The sequence below is a fragment of the Gigantopelta aegis genome, chromosome 11 (assembly GCF_016097555.1).
Source record: "Gigantopelta aegis isolate Gae_Host chromosome 11, Gae_host_genome, whole genome shotgun sequence".
Lineage (NCBI taxonomy): Eukaryota > Metazoa > Mollusca > Gastropoda > Neomphalida > Peltospiridae > Gigantopelta > Gigantopelta aegis.
The window spans coordinates 14,969,829-14,992,144 of NC_054709.1; the positions used below are offsets into that span (position 1 = coordinate 14,969,829).

Below are 22,316 nucleotides of genomic sequence, written 5' to 3' on the forward strand. Positions count from 1 at the left end.
ACGGGCATCTATCCCAGACTAACCGCGCATCAAGTGAGTGCTTTACCACTGGGCTACGATCTGCCCCTTCCTGTCAGAGGATAAAATGGGTATGGCGCCATGCATACCCAAATTGTTTGCAGATTTTGACAAAATGAATGACTCTTATCATTACTGTATGATTTTCTTAACCCACACCCTAACCATAACCCATTTTCTTTCTGGAAGAGGTCCCCATACTGTGGTTGCATTCAGCACACATATTGTAAATATTCAATTTCATAGTGCCAATGTACCCAAAAATGTCTTTCTGGTAGAAACCCTGGCAAAAACAAATTTAGTAGCCCGGCGAGCTACCGAGTTTAAACATAAGGTAGCCTGTGCAAAATATCATTATCAGTAGACAAAACACCCAGGCTACCCCTAAGATCGAGCCCTGGGACAGCACATCACATGTGTACAACATGTACATGTACCACATAATATGATATATACCAGTTGGGCACTGGTTGTGGTGTTGAAAATCCAATCAAAAAATAGGATCACTGAGGTGGATTTGATCCTTAGTATTCGACCCAAGCACCTCGGGTGAACGCTCCACCGACTGAGCTATATATCCTGTTTCAGTATCAAGTGCTATGTTGTGTGTATAGCCTTGGCTGATGAAGGCTGTCATATATGGGGGGGGGGGGGGGGGGGGATAAGACCATGATAAGGGGGCATGATAAGACCACCATATACCCCCCCCCCCCCCCCCTTCTAAACTTTCTAAGTATAGATTACATTTGGTAATTTTAAAGGTACCTGAGACAGCAGTGTTCTTTAGGTTAAATATTCTGTTCCATCCATTTGATACAAATAACAAATACAGTGTTGGAAATTACATGTACAGGGTTTAAATAGGCTGATTGAAGCCCATAAAATATTAATTAGCAGTTTGGCAATTCAACTTTAATTTAGCTAACAATTTTTTGTGTGAATTAGTAATGAAATATATTTGATAAATTCAAGTTTAATTCGCATTTAGTGATTTGGCAATCAACAACTTCAGGGCTTCTAAATTATGGTAGCCCCACTCCCATGGTTGTGATATTCAGTGTTGGGCTAGTAAATAACTACTATTGCCATGCCTGACGGCTAATGAATTGTTTTTTTGTCAAATATTGCAGTTAAGTCTATTTTGTAAATATAAATATTTTGTCCCCACCCCAACCTCCCAATGTTTGTGTTTTTAAGCTCTGTCTCCCTCTTTAGGTGACATATCTGACTATATTACTATTATTTAGTAAAATTGTATTAACTGATAGTAAAGTAGGGCTAGTGAATTTTTAATTGTGGCAAGTACATTTTAAAAATCATCGATCCCATGGCTAGTAGATTTTACAAAAATTCTAGAAGCCCTGCATCAGTGCACATACAATGTAGATTAAATGATTAATTTTCAAGAATTATATACATACATGTACAATATACATGTATGTAGCTTACAGTTGCGTCAAGATTCACTGTACGTAAGTTCCAGAGATACATTATGTAGCTACACAACTTTAAAACATTAAACTGTAGTTCAGGGGTGGGAATTCTCTTCGGATCAGCAGTTTTCCTCTCGTGGAACATTGTGTTTCCTCGCATTTTAATCGTCCTTTCCTCCAAAATGTGTCAGATGGCACAGGTTTTAACCTAGGGTTTCAAGAATTTCCTGGCCCCCTCTAGATTTCCTCTTTTTTACAGTTCACCAATTCCCACCCCTGGTAGTTGCAAATCAATTTTCAATCGACTAGAAATATTGCTAGCGTAATCAAGATTTTGAAAATAATATGTTCCCTGTTTAATAATACCCATTTTGTTGCAGGCAGCCAAACAGGATGTCAGGAATCGTCATTTCACTTTTTACGCAAGGAGTTGCCGGTGAGGCTGGCAAACATCATGAAGGAAATAAGTCTGTTACCTGACAATCTTCTACGAATGCCATCCGTTTCTCTAGTTATGAGTTGGTGAGCAGGATTTGTTTTCGGGTCTGGGAGGGTTAAAATACATGTATTACAGGGCTAGCTCTGGCACTCGACACATTCGCCAGTTGTGAATTTTTAAAACAATTGGCAAGTTTTGTTTTAATTTGGGGAAAGAATTTCAAGTATTAAATGATATTTGTTACAAAATAACTGGGTATCTATAGAATTTTGAAGTTTAATATATACTTTGGCGAAATTTTCTGCTTATCCAGAGCTAGCCCTGTATATTGTATTGTAAAAATAAACCTTCACACAAAGCAAGAGAGCAAAAAAAAAAAAAAACACACACCTTCAAAAACAAAACTTAATAGATATGTAAAATAATTTTTAACCATTCACCAGTTAACTTTTTTAAGAACAGATGTCATATCCCTGGAATAATGTGTGAAATAGTCGGTGTTTCTGCCAGAAAGACATTTTTGGGTATGGCGCTACTAGTATATTATTGAATGCAACCACAGTCAACAGGGGCTGTGGGGGGCCTCCTCCACAAATAAAAATTTGGGTATACCCATTTTACCCTCTGGCAGAAACCCTGATTAGTGGATAGTGTTTATTATTCACATTTTGCATGTAGCACTGTACTATTTTCATCATATAAACAAACATCTTTTCAGTTAGGAGAAAAAGTTAAAGATATATAGAGCCTATTTCACCCTACATCGTAAGTTTACGTCTGCAACTAGCAGTTAACCAGACATTCATTTACACATGTTTGACATACATTTCATGTAGGAAATTACATCATTACGGAAGATAGAGAATTTTAAGGACAAAGGAACATAAAATGTATGTACTTCAAACTATATTTCTTGTACTACATGTATACTCTTCAAAAAAAGGTAGGGGAACCTGAAATATTAATGTTAATATCAACTATTAGACCGAATGTACGTTTTGACCACAGACATCCTAATAAAGAACGTTCAGGTCTGTTTATCAACACACCGAAACACATTCCATAGTTTGCACATGCATCATGCAGTTGCCCCCGTACACATGCGTGGGGTGTCATTCTCAATTTTGACAATTTTCAGGAAGGTCGATTAATCACTTTGGAACATTATTTCTATCAATCTTTTTCATTCTGTTGAGTTTTTTAGTCATTTTTATTGTTTGAATTTGCGACTTACTGAAAAAAAACCTGTCAGCTTTCAAATTTCACTTCTGACTCCAATCGTCCATCAAAATCTTTGATGGTCATAAAACCTACTGTAATACTAACTACCGGTTGTTATGTTTGCCCAATTAATTCACTATTATATAACCATTCCCCACAGCTAATATACCTTGCAATGTTGGCAATTGTAAATTCATATTGGAGTTCCCCTACTTTTTTTGAAGAGTATATAATAGTAATATACATGTATATGAATTGTGATTTAGTTGTAGTTTTACGTTTATGTGCAAAACTAGGCTTACAATGTTTTGTGAAATTGAGCCCTGATATATTTGTTCTTCAAAAGCTTGATATTAATCTTGTCTGTAATTCCATCATTTTCACACAAGGTATGAGCAAAGTTTCAAGGAGCTCCTTCACTTTGAGCAAGCTAACACTGAAGATTTTAAAACTCTCACACAGTAAGTAAATTTGTGTCACCCTAATGTTGTTCTGCTTCGTACAGTATCTGACAGTTTTCTTTAAAAGCAGTATTAATTAACACGTAACATGTTTTTGCTGAATAAAGCCTTTGGGTCTATACATGGATTTTGATTTGGTTCTATATACATGTACCCTGGAGGTCAATGTACCTGTATATTGTGATGATCGTCAGTCTTCTTCATGAAGAACATTGAGGGGAGTTAGAAAAAGATCCTCTGAAGTAGATTACAGCCCTCTACATTGTGACCGAATTGGTTGCATATGCAACCATTTGTTTCATTTGGTGACTAAAACAAAAAAAGAAAGAAATGTTTTATTTACGGTTATATGGCGTCAGACATGGTTAAGGACCACACAGATTTTGAGAGGAAACCCGCTGTCGCCACTACATGGGCTACTCTTTCCGATTAGCAGCAAAGGATCTTTTATTTGCGCTTCCCACAGGCAGGATAGCACAAACCATGGCCTTTGTTGAACAAGTTATGGATCACTGGTCGGTGCAAATGGTTTACGCCTACTCATTGAGCCTTGCGGAGCACTCACTCAGGGTTTGGAGTAGGTATCTGGATTAAAAATCCCATGCCTCGACTGGGATCCGAACCCAGAACCTACCAGCCTGTAGACCGATGGCCTAACCACGACGCCACCAAGGCCGGTACCAACTAAAACATTTCATATTAACAATATAAAAATACAAGTAGGCGTCATCTGGCTCCTAAGGTCGACGACAGTCACTTTTCGCACCCTTGTTTTGGCTTCGTACACAATAAATATATAGCATATCTCACTGTAAATTTGCTTGAAATTCATATGTTGTAAAAGGTACAATTTTTTTATGGCAAGATTTTCTTCAAACACATTCAGGTGCATTAAGCAATGTTCCAACAAAAAAGATTTAATAGCAATTTTGCATTGGAATTTTTCCAGCATTCTTATAACAGAACTTCATGTACCAGTGCAGTTTATGGTTATTGTCAGGAGATACAAAGTGACGTTTTTGAAATACTGACATCATTCAAATTCAAAATTAGTAATATTATTACAATGCTTTGCCACATTAAAATAAAAACTGGTTTACTAACCTTGTCCCCCGTCAAGTTCCTATAACGGACAATGCTGTTTACAGATCAGTATTTATTATTATTTTTCATAATTCCGGACAAAATATTAATTTTAAGTTTTAAAAGATGAAAGAAATAGAAGGTACCTTTTGTCAAATATATCTTATCAAAAAATTACCATTGGATATGTTTTATTTATTGTGTATGAAGCCGAAACAAGGGTCCGAAAAGTGACTGTCGTTGACCTTAGATGGAAAGTTTAATGTAGAGGGCTGGATTATGGGAGTCATTTAAGCTACATGTATACCATTTTACTAACCATTGATATTTACTTCTTTAAAACCTGTAGTTATGTGTACTTTTTTTCTTTTTTTTAAATAATATATATACTGTGGGGAGCTGAAAATTACTCTCGGGGGAGTGATGGGGAGCCAGATACATGTATATACAGCTCCATATGTTTACAAATAGATCAGCATGTTTGAGTTCAAAGAATATTTGTACTGTATCTTCATAATAATTTGCATTTGTTATTTTATGTACATGTACAAATACATGTATGTATTATATTTTAAGAGTATACTTAACTGTACACGTATTTCTTGATTTTATATTCTTGGGGTACATAGCTAGTATACAACATGTATCTTGAAGTTAGTAATGAGCACTAGTAGTAAATTTGACCAACATAAATTTATGTGTGGGGTCTAATTCTCATCCAGGCCAGTGCACTACGACTGGTATATCAAATGCTTTGGTATGTGCTATCCTGTCTGTGGGATGGTGCATATAAAAGATCCCTTGCTACTAATGGAAAAATGTAGCTGGTTTCCTCTCTAAGACTATACGTCAAAATTACAAAATGTTTGACATCCATTAGCCGATGATTAATAAATCAATGTGCTCCAGTGGTGTCGTTAAACAAAACAAAACATTAAACTTTATATGTGGTGTTTACTTGTAAGTTGGTACCAGCATATTTGATGTTTGGAGCATATGCAAGGTCATCCAAGTTCCACAGACTTGCTTACATTTCATAATAGTTTGGAGTATCAGGTCTCTTCATTTGGAAATAGCTGGAAAGCAATGCATTTCCAGCGTGCGATTTTGAAGAGAGTCCGGGAGCCTGAGGCTCGCAAACATCATATAGAACTCTCTAGCTTAGCTAGCATATGAGCCCGCACGTACGACTCATAAAAATTATTTGTACAAATTACATTGATTATCCAGAAACATGTCGCTTCTACGGAAATGGATAATCAAAAGAATAAAATATAAGTAATGTTTGATTTCAGTGATCTTAAATGGCTCTAATAGTGAAAAATATGCTGTATTGTGTTTAAAAACTAGGGTCTGTCCCTTTTACAGGAGATGGTTTAAATACTACTGATATTTTAACAATGTCTAAAGAATGTCTCCACATTTTTGCTTTATTTTTAAGACTGACAGCAGCTTGCAATGAAGCACATTTTGAAATGCATTTTTACCATACGTGTCGTGGCTAACCTTTTTTTTCCTTTCCTTGTTTGCAAATTTGCTTTGCTATATATATATATATATATATATATATATATATATATATATATATATATATATATATATATATATATATATATATATACAGTGAAACCCCTCAATACCGGACATCCATGGGACCAGTAAAATGTCCGGTTTTCAGGGGTCTGCCTGGACGGAAAAACCCAACACATTCACACAATAGGAAGGCAGCAAATTAAATTCCCTGTTATTTGTGTCAATCTTTGAAGCAAATCATGAGACATGTTTGTGAAGGATCACATTTAAGACCTTAAAACACACTCGTAACTTAATAAAGACATCTAACCCAAACCCAAACTCCGCTAATGTTAACCATAATTACAACACAATTAATGTGTTTACAGTAGTTAACTCCATACCAAAGCTTGCGATCAGTCCTTTTAATTGTTTATTGTCAAGTTGCTAATCTTGCCTGCTGAGCGGTACCTGTACTGTATGCAGCGGTGATTACACTGATAACAGCAATCTCGAGCATGCACATATTGCACTAGCCATCGGTGTTCACAGACAGGTGGGCGCCATGTTTGATCGTCCGGTTTTCAGGGGTAGCATTTACACTAAGTTGACACATTGGGACTGAATTGTTTGTCCGGTGTTCAGTTTAGAGGGATTTCCGGTTTTGATGGGTAAAATATAGTGTTAAAAGATGTGTAAATCACAGGACCGCGGAAAACGTCCAGTTTTGAGGGGATTCCGGTTTAGAGGGGGTCCGGTGTTGAGGGGTTTCACTGTATATATATGTGTGTGTATATATATATATATATATATATATATATATATATATATATATATATATATATATATACATACATACACATACATGATGTATTAATGTTTTGTAAAAGTGTCTTGGTTGCCTGATTTACAGATCAGTTCAGGTCAGCTAGGTCATGGGGCTTATAATGTGCACATTCAGAGCAATTAAGCTGTTGTAGCACACGCCTGTCATAGGCACAGGTGTCGACCCATGCTGGGTCCTCCATCCAGGACAGGAAAGGGTTTGGGGTGGGTGGGAGGGAGGAGGGATCAGCCCGCCCGTGCTGACAAGTGCAAGAGAGCACCAGCAGCCCGACCAGGGTCGGTAGTGGGTAAGGGGGGATTTACAGATCTATCTGATACTGTTACTTAAATGCTTTATTAACATTGAGACGCAGACACTGGTACCCATAACATCAAAAATAGAAAAGAAGATCTCACCTTATCTACTGTCAAAATAACCAGTAATCATTTTTATACAAAGTGGCTACAACATTTAGTATTTGGCTAATAAAATGTTGCTCAAATTAGCCATTAGCAATATTTTTCAAAGAAGTACTGAACATATTTTTAAATTAGTATGTACATTTTAAAATTGGTAGTATATAAAACTGCTGCATTGAATGTAAATATTGACATTTCTTGCTAAAATTGGTAGTGTGTACATTTTAAAATTGGTAGTGTGTAAATTTTAAAATTGGTAGTGTGTACATTATTTTCAAATTGGTAGTTTAGAACTGTTGCCTTGAATTTAAATATTGACAGTTCTTGCTGAAATTGGTAGTGTACATTTTAAACTTGGTAATGTGTACATTTTTAAACGTGGTAGTGTGTACATTTTTAAACGTGGTAGTATATAGAACTGCTGTATTAGTTGAATTTAAATATTGACGGTTATTGCTGAAAACATCATCTTCTTCTTCTTTTTTTTTTTTTTTTCCTGCAAATTACTTTAAGATGTCTTTTCAGTTTCACGGAAATGCTTGTACAGATTCGGAATCGACACACCAATGTGGTCGAGACCATGGCACAGGTAACAGAGGGGCCAGGAAGGCTCGACCTCAATTGTGCCAAACATTTGTTATTACTGAACTGCATTTTGTGTCTGAAAACGTTTAACTTCTCTATGTTGTGATGGTTGAATTACATGTAATGTATACGTTTATATATACAGTACATAGTAACATTGTTAATAATTAATTGTATGGTAACTCTCTTCTATGAATATTAGTTACATGTATTATAAAACATATACACACATTTTGTAAGGTTAAAATAAATAAATATAATATGTACTTAGATAAAGAAAAATTAACATCCATTAACAGTTATTAGCATTTTCACAAGCGTATGAATTGTACAATAGTGGGGAGTTGGTTAATGCTAGCATACTCTAAAATAAACAAAATGTTGATAAAATATTTTAAAAAGACAAAATCCACATTTTTGGTGCGTATACACTTTTAGGAGTGGTGAGAGGTAACAAGAAAAACCCACTGGTTTGTACGCTTGTGAAAGTGTCGTTGATAACTGCAAAGGGCTCCTTAATAATAACAAAATATTGGCTTTATTACTATTTCAATCTGTGGCCCTCTTGTCGAGTTCATCATTCAACCTAAGGGTGGGATGTACAGGTAGATCAATGTGGTAAAGCGTTCGTTTGATGCATGGTCGGTCTGGGATCAATCCCCGTCGGTGGGCTGATTGGACTATTTCTCGTCCCAGCCAGTGCACCACGACTGGTATACAAAGGCCGTGCTATGTGCTATCCTGTCTGTGGGATGGTGCATAAAAAAGATCCCTTGCTGCTAATCGAAAAAGATTAGCCCATGAAGTGGCGACAGCAGGTTTTCTCTCTCAATATCTGTGTGGTTCTTAACCATACCTGTATGTCCGACGGCATATAACCGTAAATTAAATGTGTACAGTGCGTCGTTAAATAAAACATTTCCTTCATTCGACCTAACTGGGATTATTATAAGTCCGTATCTTATATTATTAGACCATTACTAGTTTCGTCCTACAATCCATTGTATATACATGTACTTGTACAGTGGAAAATAAAATTTAAAAGAGCAAAACAGAGAGGCACTTGGATATTTTTAGATGGTGACGGGTCCCTTGAATCCACCTCAGGGATGGATTATGCCCTTTTATGTACATGTAGTGAATTGGAAACTGAACAGGCATCTACATCTACATTGCGACCGATTTGGCGACTGAAAATTTTCATACTATCTACATGTGTATATATAAAAATACAAGTAGGCGCCATCTGGCTCCTAGAGGGAAATGTTAACATAGAGGGCTGCAGAATTTAAAATATCTGCTTTGTAGGATATAATTAACAGAAAGGTTAAAATCACATGATTAACATGTTATTGTAAACAACTGATTAAAAATTGTGTTTAGTTTCACTATCTATTGCAGGATCAAATTTAATACAGTTAGCAAATGGAAACATCAAATTTATCCGTTTTTGATCAAGTTTAACAACAAATAAACATATTACGTGGATGGTCTTGTAATTTGTAATCATTTGATAACATGTCTAAACACACCTGCACATCTAGATAGACACATACATGTAGATATTTGTGTTTGTGTTTATGTAATTAATAATATTCACACATAATAAGCCATTATGTAATAGTATAACTCAAAAGATGTGTGTATAATCCATTATGTAATAGTGTAACTCAAAAGATGTGTGTATAGTAAGCCATTATGTAATAGTACAACTCGAAAGACGTGTGTATAATAAGCCATTATGTAATAGTATAACTCAAAAGGTGTGTATAATAAGCCATTATTTAATAGTATAACTCAAAAGATGTGTGTATAAGCCATTTTGTAAAAGTATATATCTCAAAAGATGTGTGTATGAGCCATAATGTAATAGTATAACTCAAAAGATATGTGTATAATAAGCCATTATGTAATAGTATAACTTAAAAGACGTGTATAAGCCATTATGTAAAAGTATATATATAACTTAAAAGACGTGTATAAGCCATTATGTAAAAGTATATATATCTCAAAAGACATGTATAATAAGCCATTATGTAATAGTATAACTCAAAAGATGTGTATAGTAAGCCATTATGTAAAAGTATAACTCAAAAGATGTGTGTACAATAAGCCATTATGTAATAGTATAACACAAAAGACGTGTATAATAAGCCATTATGTAATAGTGTAATTCAAAAGATGTGTGTATAATAAGCCATTATGTAATAGTGTAATTCAAAAGACGTGTGTATAAGCCATTATGTAAAAGTTTATATATAAAGATGTGTGTATAATAAGCCATTATGTAATAGTGTAATTCAAAAGACGTGTGTATAAGCCATTATGTAAAAGTTTATATATCAAAAGATGTGTGTATAATAAGCCATTATGTAATAGTGTAATTCAAAAGACGTGTGTATAATAAGCCATTATGTAATAGTGTAGTTCAAAAGATGCATGTGTAGTTAACTATTATGACATTGTGATAGTATGTACTATATTTTATCTGTATATTTGACAATTCCGTATACTTTGTTGCTGTGTTTCAGGGCATCATGGAGATGAAAGACGCGCACGGCATTGACAGCACGTCCGAGAACCGAATTCAGTACTTCCTTGACCGATTCTACATGAGTCGCATCAGCATTCGGATGCTTATTAACCAGCACAGTAAGCAGTTTGATAGTAACAGCCACGTCATAGGCATCAGAAGATACCAGTTATTTGGTCGGTGGGTAGTGGGGGAGAGTAAACTGGAGGAGCCCTTTATTAAATCTGAGGTCATATGATATATAGAGATTATTCAGGGGTGGGAATTCTCCTCGGATCATCTCTTTTCCTCTCATGGAACATTGTGTTTCCTCACATTTTAATTGTCCTTTCCTCCAAAATGTGTCAGATGGCACAGATTTTAACCTAGGTTTTCAAAAATTTCCGGGACCCCTCTAGATTTTGCGAATTCCAATCCATCATTATTACATGAGCTTGTGTGTCAAACTGATTTTACGAAACGAGTGTCAGGATTTTTGCATTTTCCTGACGAAGAACGAGGGGAATACATGAATCCTGACATGAGTTTCGTAAAATCAGTACGATTCACACGCGAGTGTAATAATTTCTTTATTATACACATTATCCATAATGTATATATATATATTTTTATGAACAACAAGGACTATGTGTAAAAGTTTCAAACATAATTAGAAGGAGACGATGAAATGACGTAATTTTGGTAAGCGATTTCACCGAGGTATATGTAAGACTGAGGAAAACGCATTAAGTTTCCCAAAATGACGTCATTTGGTGTGCACGTCATTATATTTCCCTGAATATCTTGGACTATGTGGATAATACACTATGTGGTTAATACAATTTGTGGATAATACATATTATATATGATTAAAAGCACAAACATCTGAAAGACCAGACATCTTTTTATTATTTTTATTTTAAACAAGTACTAATAATGATGCCTGAGCAGGTCCAATTGAAAGGCTTCACAAATAGTATATTCACCGTTTGTATTACAGACTACTGATGGAAAAAACTAAACTTTTAGGCATGAAACTGACCATTTTTACAAATTAAATGTTGGACTAGTTTTGAGAATCAAAATACACATCAGTTGATATATGTAGACAAATAAACGTGCAGAAATGCTGCTAATAAACAATTAGGAATTTGTTCTAATAATAGAAACGAACAGGTGCCTGCTTTGGACCGACAAGAATGACAAGTGGAACTGGCAAACATGTGTTAAAAAAAGAAGAAAATTGGTCTCATACATGTAGATCAAGAATCGGTCCTAGACTGGGGGAAAAAGGAAAAAAAAAAGAAAAAAATTGTTTATTTAACGATGCATTCAACACATTTTATTTACGGTTATATGACGTCAAGACATACGATTAAGGACCACACAGACATTGAGAGAGGAAACCCACTGTTGCCACTTCATGGACTAGTCTTTTCGATTAGCAGCAAGGGATCTTTTATATACACCATGCCACACACAGGGTAGTACATACCACGTCCTTTGATATACCAGTCATGGTGCACTGGCTGGAATGAGAAATAGCCCAATGGGCCCACCGATGGGGATCGATCCCACACCGACCGTGCATTGAGCGAGCGCTTTGCCACTGGGCTATGTCTTACCCGTCTGAATTCTAGGAGTCAAAAAAAAAAATTCAGATCGTCTTTCAACTGGAGGGAATGTGGGGCAATTCATATTCTTGCCCCTCCATCTTAAGGTTTTGGGTGCAGTGCACCCAGCACCCCTCCCTCCTCGCCCCTGCTTCTAGCACATCTGTCACTGTAACAGTAACTGTGTAGCACTACTATTTGTTTGGAAAAGTTCCATTTTCTGTGAATGCTCTTCAGATTTGGGGGGGGGGGGGGGGGTGCAGTGCACCCCTCCCTCCCCCACCACTGCTTCTGGCACATTTGTTACTGCAACAGTAACACTGTAACTACTATTAATTTTCTGTGAATGCTCTTTTTTTTTTTTTCAGCTCTTCTCTTTGGATCAGAAATTTCGAACCATCCCCGCCATATTGGATGTATTGATCCAAAGTGCAATGTTCTTCATGTGGTTGAAGGTAAGCAAGGTTTTAAAAAATCCTTCTTATTAATTCAGACACGGTTCGTTTCCAGTCTGGAAATCCTTGAAAAGTATGGAATTTATATTTTTAATTTTCCCAGTCTTGAAAAAGTATGGAAAAAACTATTTTATTGGGCAAGTTTTGAAAAAGTATCAAAAACAAGCAAATTTCTGTAACTTGCGTAACATTGCTCAAACGCATCCCTTGCCACTAATGGAAACATGCAGCATGTTTCCTCTTTAAGACTGTTAAAATTACCAAATGTTTGATATCCAATAGCGATGACTAATAAATCAACAGTTCTTCTATAATTTTTTAAAAATCCACTAGTCATGGGATCAGTGATTTTAAGAATATACTAGCCACGATTAAAAATTCACTAGCCCTACTTTACTTTAAGTTAATAAAATTTTATTAAATAATAGTAATAATCAGATATGTCACCTAAAGAGGGAGATAGAGCTTAAACACACTAACATTGAGGGTTGGGGTGGAGGCAGGATATTCTTATTTACAAAATAGACTGCAACATTTGATAAACAAAAAAACAAACATTCATCAGCCATCGGGCATTGCAATAATAATTATTTACTAGCCCAACATTGAATATCACTAGCCATGGGAGTGGGGCTACCATAATCTAGAAGCCCTGATGTGCTCTAGTGGTTAAACAAATCAAACTTTTAACTTTATCTTGTATATTATGCCATAAATAATGACTTTGTATTTCGATTAATTTTTGCATTATTGTTTTTGTTCTCTTGCAGATGCCTATGAGAATGCAAAGTTTCTATGTGATCAGTACTACATGGTATCCCCTGAGGTTGACATAAAGTGTGTGAATGGTACGGACTCCGCGTTAGTCAAGGGGTTAGACGAATAGCGCAGGCATGTGATTCTTCCGCTTTTAATTTTTTTTTTTTTATCGTAAAATAAATCCGTGAAACTTTTTTTTATTAAAAAAAAAAAATCCCTGTTCCCTTTATTTTCAGGGTGTTTTTTTATTATTGCACTTCCACTAAACCTTTTTCTTAATGGCTGTTCGCTTACCTGTAGACAGTGTACCGCGATATAATACTGATGACCAGTCAAGGAAATCGCTGCACTTTTGTATGATAGAAAATGTTCAGCTTTTTTTAAGAATAGCAAATCACATGCCTGATAGCGGTATAGTATATCACAATTCATATCCATCCTCGAGTTTCAAGGGCCGGGATGTAGCCCAGTTGTAAAGCTCTCACTCGATGCGCGGTCGGTCTGGGATCAATCCCCGTCGGTGGGCTCATTGGGCTATTTTTCATTCCAGCCAGTCCATCATGACTGGTATATCAAAGGTCGTGGTATGTACTACCCTGTTTGTGAGATGGTGCATATAAAAGATCCCTTGCTGCTAATCGAAAAGAGTAACCCATAAAGTGTTGACAGCGGGTTTCCTCTCTCAATATCTGTGTGGTCTGTAACCACATGTCCGATGCCATATAACCGTAAATAAAATGTGTTGAATGATCCTTAAATAAAACATTTCCTTCCTTCCTTCCTTCCTTCCTTCCTTCATCAAGTATCAGTTAATCTTCTTTTTTATATTTTCTGCTGAAACCATTATTAGTCCAGGGGCAGGACGTAGCCTAGTGGTAGAGCGCTCGCCAGATGTGCAGTCGGTCTAGGACCACTAGAGCACACTACATATTAAGTATCAGCTGTTAGATGTCAAAAATATGGTAATTTTTGCATTAATAGTCTTAGAGGAAACCTGCCACATTTTTCCATTAGTAGCGAGGAATCTTTTATTTGCTCCGTCCCACAGACAGGATAGCACATACGACAGCCTTTGATATACCAGTCGTGGCACACTGGCTAGAGTGAGAAATAGCCCAATGTGACCACCGATGGGATGTACTTGTATGAGTTGCAGGGCTCGAACTTAACGGCGGCACCGATGGCAATTGCCGTCATTGAGATATAAATTGCCATAGGTAGAGAGCATCACCGATGGCACTTTTGTGCTGTCAGTAAAGCTCCTCAACAATGGTGAAATGTATACACCTGGTGTACATTATCTGCCAGTATTTAACATATGCACATTTAAAAGATGTCTACATATAACAAGATAGCCTTTCAGTCGGGTTTATTTTCTGCCAATGTCACTTTTAAAAAAATTACCATAGGCAGGCTCAAAATTGCTGTCGGTGGACTGTTTAACCCTTTGCAGTTCTTTTAAAAATTGCTGTGGGAAACAAATTCTTAAGTTCGAGCCCTGGAGTTTGTAACAAATTTATAAATCTTAGAATATTTATGTTTTTATTTATTTATGTTTGTGTGAATTTATCAGTGTATTACATTCACAAATTAAGTATATATTTACTCACAAAAAATATGTCAAACAATTTTTATATGAATTGTTATCGAATTTGATGAAATATTTGTTCTGATGATTTATAAACAAAATGATTTTAAAAAATATCATATTTTGATTTTATTTTTCAGATCACGACAAAGAGCCAGTTATTCAGATCGTGTACGTCCCATCTCACCTGTATCACATGCTGTTTGAACTTCTCAAGGTACGTCCTATCTCACCTGTATTATATGCTATTTGAACTCAAGGTATGTCCCATCTCACCTGTATTATATGCTGTTTGAACTTCTCAAGGTACGTCCCATCTTACCTGTATCACATGCTGTTTGAACTTCTCAAGGTATGTCCCATCTCACCTGTATTATATGCTGTTTGAACTCATCACGGTATGTCCCATCTCACCTGTATTATATGCTGTTTGAACTTCTCAAGGTACGTCCCATCTTACCTGTATCACATGCTGTTTGAACTTCTCAAGGTACGTCCCATCTCACCTGTATTATATGCTGTTTGAACTTCTCAAGGTACGTCCCATCGTACGTGTATCGTATGCTGTTCGAACTGCTCAAGGTACGAGTTATGGTTGCACACTACCAATTAGTTTGCATTCATTTCAAGGCAGTTTCACGGTCATAATAAATTATTTGAAAAATGCCACAGTATCTTAGTACTGCTATGTTTGAGGACATCATTTACTTGGTAACTGACCTGCATAATTTCATAGTTTAGGTTGACAACAAAATGTTTCTTACAGGTGTAGTCCATAATTACTTTGATGTACTTTGAGTACTTTGATGCACATGATCTAAATTTACTATATATTCTTTGCTTCTTCAGGATAATAATTATTATTATTATCCGTATGGTTTGAACCTTTCTTGGTACATATCAAAGTGATACGTCCCACTAAAACACCAAGTGGAGCATAATACTTCGACATCACTCAGTGGCGTCATCGATTGGTGCACTACAACCATACAGGAACATCAACCAAGTGCTATAAATTAAGATTGATTATGGATAATAAATAGGATATTAACCTCGCTACCATTTTGTATTATGCTTATGTCCCTCGTGAAATAAATTTCATTGTCACTTGCTAAAGCTTGTGACAACTAAACATGATACAAAATGGAAGCTCGTTTAATATCCTATAATTGTAATGTTATTTTATTTTCAGAATGCGATGAGAGCAGTGGTAGAGAAGTACTTGGAAGAAGATGACGTTCCCAAACTGAAGATCATAATAGTGAAGGGCAAAGAGGATCTAACTATTAAGGTAAATGTTGAGCAATCAGTATGGGTAGAGAGATGGGGAGAAAGAAAAATTGTCTTTCCCTAGGGAAAGAAAACCTCCATTACTTCCCCTAGATACGTTTAGATGTCATAATCAGTGCTTTACTTTTATAGGCTTTGACATCACAACTGTTAGCTGATCATTTTAGTGCGTGCAGCAGTTACAGGAAGTCATGTCAACAACTAACTTACATCATCAGCGATACGTATGTCACTGCTATGATGCGACACTGTCTCTATTTTCTCAACTTGGAAACTTGTTTTCAATAACAGCATCATTTGAAAATCTTCCATAACATGATAAAGATTGATAATGAGTAATAAATAAAATAATACTGTTGTCAACATCAATTCACAAGTGCAAGATAAACAGTATTGCAGAGTAGCGAGGTGGGTATTTTGTTTATTACCTATTATCAATCTTTATAATTTTATGGAAAATTTTCAAACGATACTGTTATTAAATAAATAATTTTGCCTCGTAGCTCATAGAGTATTCTCCAATTCTCTGACTCACTATTTTATTACAATGACTGGTAATAACCTACAACAGAATCTCACTATTAAGGTAAACGTTGACAAATCATTTTCACTTCACGATTTTTTTATAATAACTGGTAACAAACGAGTTTACAATAAAATAGTAAAGAGAAAAGAAATGAAGCTGGATCTGTTGTTTCAGTATTTTGACTGTAAGTTTTACTTCGTGTGTTTTACTTTCAGCTGTCGGACCAAGGTGGGGGAATCCCACGACTGAAGCTGGATCTGTTGTTTCAGTACATGTATTCGACTGCCCCTCTGCCTTGTCGCACAGAAGAAGGGTCTGCACCTTTGGTAAGGTTTACAACAATTGTATGACACACTTATCACAAAATGTTGCATCCATTTAAAAAAAAATCCCAACCTGATCTTCTGTTAAAATATTTGTTATTGCTGACATTTAAATATTAAAATATTGCAGGCTGGCTATGGATATGGTCTACCACTGTCCAGACTGTACGCCCGTTACTTCCAAGGAGATCTCATTCTCACTTCCATCGAAGGCTATGGAACCGATGCCATCATATATCTCAAGGTAACACTAAATACATGTAGGTTTAAAACATGAGGAACATTTTGGTGAAGTCCAGCAAAAATCTGGTAGTAACACAGGGCATTGCCATTTATAAAAAAGCAGAAAGCTGTATCTACTGAATGAAGTGGTGTGTGTAATTGTAAGCATGATATGTATCTAGGGGTGACAAGAGCAATAGCTGCCAAAATCACCACCTGCAATAAACTAATCAACCAGTTGTTATGGTGCATTTTGTAAGGGTAAAATTCACCAAATTGCTTCCATATCCTGTGTATTAATAAACTGCCCAGAGGCTGTAGTTTTAAAGCCACCTTATAGTGGGTTCTGTGGCTGTTCATGTTTTTGAAAACATGCAGAAATGTGAAATGCATGTTTCAGACAGACTGCAATCAAACAAAATCATGTAAATGGTACATCAATATTTAAATTTAAAAAATACATATTTTTATTCAGTCGCAACCTCTCGTTCCCTTTGTCTCTTTCTGTCAATCACTCTCTCCGTCTGTGTCTGTCTCACTCTCTGTATCTCAAGAAAACATTAAAGTTGACTTCCTTAGCTTTCTTTCTTCTTTGTCTTTCTCTCTCTCTCTCTCTCTCTCTCTCTCTCTCTCTCTCTCTCTCTGTTACACAGTCAAATATTGCTATCTCAAAGTTGGAAAGACCACAATTAATAATCTCAAAATATCAGTAATTCAAGGTAATCATAATAGTTGTTAATAATTTTGCCATAGGACAGCAACTTATTATAGACCACTCAACGTTATAGACAGCTCAACATTATATACGTCAAAATATGCCACAGGACAATAGCTCAGTGTTATATATGTCAAAATACAGGTATGCCATAGGACAATAGCTCGACATTATATACGTCAAAATATGCCACAGGACAATAGCTCAATGTTATATATTTCAAAATATGCCATAGGACAATAGCTCAACATTATATATACGTCAAAATATGCCATAGGACAATACCTGTAGTTCAGCATTGTATACGTCAAAATATGCCATAGGACAATAGCTCGTCATTATAGTCATTAAAATATGCCATAGGACAATAGCTTGACATTATATACGTCAAAATATGCCATAGGACAATAGCTCGACATTATAAATGTCAAAATATGCCATAGGACGATAGCTCGACATTACATACGTCAAAATATGCCATATGACAATAGCTCAACATTATAGACGTTAGAATGTGCCATAGGACAATAGGTCAACTAAATATGTCATAGGACAATAGCTTAACATTATATATGTCAAATTATGCCACAGGACAATAGCTCGACGTTATATATGTCAAAATACATGTATGCCATAGGACAATAGCTCAGTGTTATGTACGTCAAAATATGCCATAGGACAATAGCTTGGCATTATACATGTATATGTCAAAATATGCCATAGGACAATAGCGTAACATTATATACGTCAAAATATACCATAGGACAATAGCTTGATTTCAAAATGATAACATTTTGCTGCATCGAGTTAACCAAAAAATATTTTGGCCTATCTTCTTTGTTTCATGGCCCGTGCTTATAAAACTTAAAGTCTAGACTTTAATAAAGTCCAGAGTTTAACGTAATGCTATTTGAATGGCGTTGCCATGACGTTAAAGTCTAGACTTTAAGGTTTATAAGCACGGGTCTTACTAAGTTGAAATGTTCTGTGCAGGTCCTGTCGAACGAGGCGAGTGAACTACTACCAATCTACAACACGACCGCATCCAAGGTGTACGCGGCAGACATCCCTGTCTGTGACTGGAGCTCCCCCTGGACCCCAACTGGGGGGTCGGGATCCCAGTCGCGATCCTACACCACGTGGATGGCCGGTGCCATGAGGAGATCCTACAAGTTATCATGACCCCTGGCACACCACGGAGGACCATAGAGTCCTTTTTGTTGTCTCATTAACTTTTGAAAATGTGGAAATATAATATTTCTTAGGGTAATTGAAATAATGTGACATTGTATACATTGTGTCCTTTTTTTATGCAGAAGATAATAATATGAAGAATGTTTTCACAGAACTTAGTAAAGTTCAAGAGAGAGGAAAAATTGACATACGCAAATAAATTACTTGTTATAGCTTATATGCATAGTGGTTGTCCTAAACTGGATTACGTCCCCTATGTGGTTAATCAAAACCAGTGGTATATGAGACTTAGTTCAGTTATAAATTCCCGAAACCTTAGTGGTATAGGGGTATGTTAAAAAGGTACTCTCTCTCTCAGTTATAATCATTGGAAACCTATAACCTGGCGTGTGTGCAGAGGAGGGTTTTGAGTATTGGTCCCTACCCTTAGTCCATGTGAATTTTTATTTTTAATGCATATTTCTGATGAGCATGGGGTGATCCCTATTAAACTTTTGTAATCCCTGCACACGTACCTGCCTGCGTATAACATTGTGCTTTCTCGTCTCATGATCCGACGCCATATAACCGTAAATAAAATGTGTTGAGTGCGTCGTTAAATAAAACATTTCCTTCCTTCCTTCTCCTCTCATGAACTTGAGGAGTTTTCTAAAAACACTGTTCAGATGGTTGTTGTTGTAGTTCAGGCAATAATGTGTAAGAGGAGCACAATTATATGTCAATACGGTTTTCAGAATGTTAATATATTATTGTGTGAAATTTTCTGCGGATAAAATGCAATATAAGTATTTTTTAATAATTGTCGGGCTTTTTTTAATTTTGTTTTTAGCTTTTTTTTTAGTTTTTTTTTTAAACTAATAATTTATATCATTCATGAATTTTATTACTAGAAAAAAAAAAGTGTTGAACCCTGCCATCATGAGTTGTTTTGATGCATGTAGGTTGAAAGCTGAAACATTTGTTATTTGTTGCTGTTGAATTGTTTTTCTCTGTTGCAATAGAATCTAGTTTGAGATTTTCACAGCAATCTTAGCACCACAAAATTATAAAACCATCGTAAGCTATGACGTTTCTATGGCGTGTGCTGTAAAAAAAAATGGCAATCAGCGTATTAAAATATTTGATGATTCTTTCACTTTTTAGTTGTTCAGAAGGTGATTAAAATAACATTTTCGGAGGGGAATTTAAGAGCAGGCAAAGGTTCCTTTGCAGTCAGAACTTTTGGTTACAAAGTCGTCTTAGGTCTTCATACGGTCTTCATAATCTCGTACTAACCTCCAGGCTGTGAATTTAGCGGATTTGAAAGCTGAAACATTTGTTATTTATTACTGCTGAATTGTATTTTTTTCACTGTTGGCATAAAATCTCTGACTTGAGATTTTCGAAGCGTATGCTGTAGTGACGTCATAGCCTACAATTGTTCTACGATTTCTTAGTGCTAAGTTGATCTACTAAAGGCTGCGAACTTAGCATGGTTCCATGCTTCTGCAGATCTCAGTTTTTGGACCGGAAGCGTAAAATTATGAGATGAAATCCCCAAATATTATCAATATTACATCAGTTTACAATTGCATCAAAATCGTAAAACAACATCTTCAAATTCAGTGCCAGCATATAATAGCCCAAGTTTACAGATCTATAATGGTTCTGGGTTTGTTTGGGGTTTTTTTAAATTTCATTCTCTTATTGCCCATCTTGTTTGTTTGAAAGTTTTGTTAAATCATTAACACTGGTTACCTTGTTAATGTACATGTACGTACTAGTATTTAAAATGTTTATGTATCTCATTATGTACAAATAAAATGCACAAGTACCAGGGTACTTTTACAAGATAAAATATAAAATTAAACATTTCTAAATGGAACACCCAAGGGACCAAGTAAAACATTTGGTTTTTTAAGAGTGTTTGGTTTAGAGAGGTTCTGTTTTGTATTAATATTCTAAAAAAAGGACTGAAAAATGTCCGGTTTTCAGTGAATTTCAGTAGAGGTGGGTGAGTGGAGTTGATTGACAAGTGATTTTTCACCAAGTGTTTACTAGCGGCTTAAAGTGCAATTCAATAACATTAATTTTGTATGGTAATCTGCTTGGAAATGTGCACAATAAATCACCTCGATGGAAAACGGGACCTATGTGCTATGTTATACATGTGTATGTATCTGGTATTAATTAAATTATGTAAACTTACTTGAGAATGTTAAACATACATGTACATACAATATATTCCTTTGAAAAAAACTACCATGTGGCTAATAAATAAAAATGTGTATATATATATATATATATATATATATATATTATATGTGTGTGTGTGTGTGTATGTATATATATATATATATGTGTGTGTGTGTGTGTGTGTGTGTATATATATATATATATACATGTATACCTGTATGTGTATGTGCATTGTATGTTGCCCTCAGAAATAATAATAAAAATTATATTAATTTATAAAAGCATCTACACGTATCTGTAGTAAGTCACTGTGTAACAATGTTTTTGGTATTTTAGTACATCAGGCAATACTGTTTTGTGTGTGGGGTGGGGTTTGGGGAGTGGTTGTTGTTTTGTTTTTGTTTGTTTTTATGAACCAGGCTGCAAATTTAGGAGGATTATGTGCTTCCACAAATCCCAGATTTTAGTTGAGAAGCATAACTTAGATAATGAGATGGAATCCAACATTATCTAACAGTGAAACCCCTCTAAACCGGACACTCTCGGGACCAAGTAAAAATTCTGGTTTTAAGAGGTATCCGGTTTAGAGAGGTTCCCTTCTGTACAGATATTTAAAAAAGGGTCCACAAAAACCATCCGATTTTGAGGGAATTCTTGAATTAGAGGGTCCGGGTTTGAGAGGTTTCACTGTATTATGTCATTTTTATGGTTACAGCGGAATCCTTAAAAAAATGTTTTTTAATTTAAATTCCTAAATTCAATGCCTGTGTTGATGTGTAGTACCAGTGTTTTAGCTGTGTAAATCCTGTATTGGTATTGAATAGAAACAACAAATGTCTATTACAGTAATAACCACTCTTGTTCTGGATTTGGCTCAACGTTTAATTTTATCTTAATTTGTTTTATCGGTTTTCCATTCTATTAGTAACTAATGAAACAGCATTAAC

General features: G+C 35.6%; 1 protein-coding gene across 3 annotated transcripts in view; it reads left to right on the forward strand.

The window, feature by feature from the left end:
* Positions 1-21,446, forward strand: part of LOC121385433 (pyruvate dehydrogenase (acetyl-transferring) kinase isozyme 3, mitochondrial-like) — a 31,887-nt gene extending 10,441 nt beyond the window's left edge. For 2 of the 3 annotated variants that reach the window (XM_041516112.1, XM_041516110.1), the window contains exons 2-12: positions 1,832-1,973; positions 3,501-3,572; positions 7,938-8,001; positions 10,529-10,649; positions 12,491-12,577; positions 13,348-13,425; positions 15,065-15,141; positions 16,117-16,215; positions 16,956-17,066; positions 17,194-17,307; positions 18,994-21,446. In XM_041516112.1, the coding sequence (XP_041372046.1) occupies positions 1,832-1,973; positions 3,501-3,572; positions 7,938-8,001; positions 10,529-10,649; positions 12,491-12,577; positions 13,348-13,425; positions 15,065-15,141; positions 16,117-16,215; positions 16,956-17,066; positions 17,194-17,307; positions 18,994-19,182 (1,154 nt within the window). In that variant the 3' untranslated portion in view covers positions 19,183-21,446. Of the gene's footprint in view, positions 1-1,831; positions 1,974-3,500; positions 3,573-7,937; positions 8,002-10,528; positions 10,650-12,490; positions 12,578-13,347; positions 13,426-15,064; positions 15,142-16,116; positions 16,216-16,346; positions 16,504-16,955; positions 17,067-17,193; positions 17,308-18,993 lie in introns of those variants that run through there. The other variant, XM_041516113.1, reaches the window with a different exon arrangement.
* Positions 21,447-22,316: the final 870 nt, after the last annotated feature.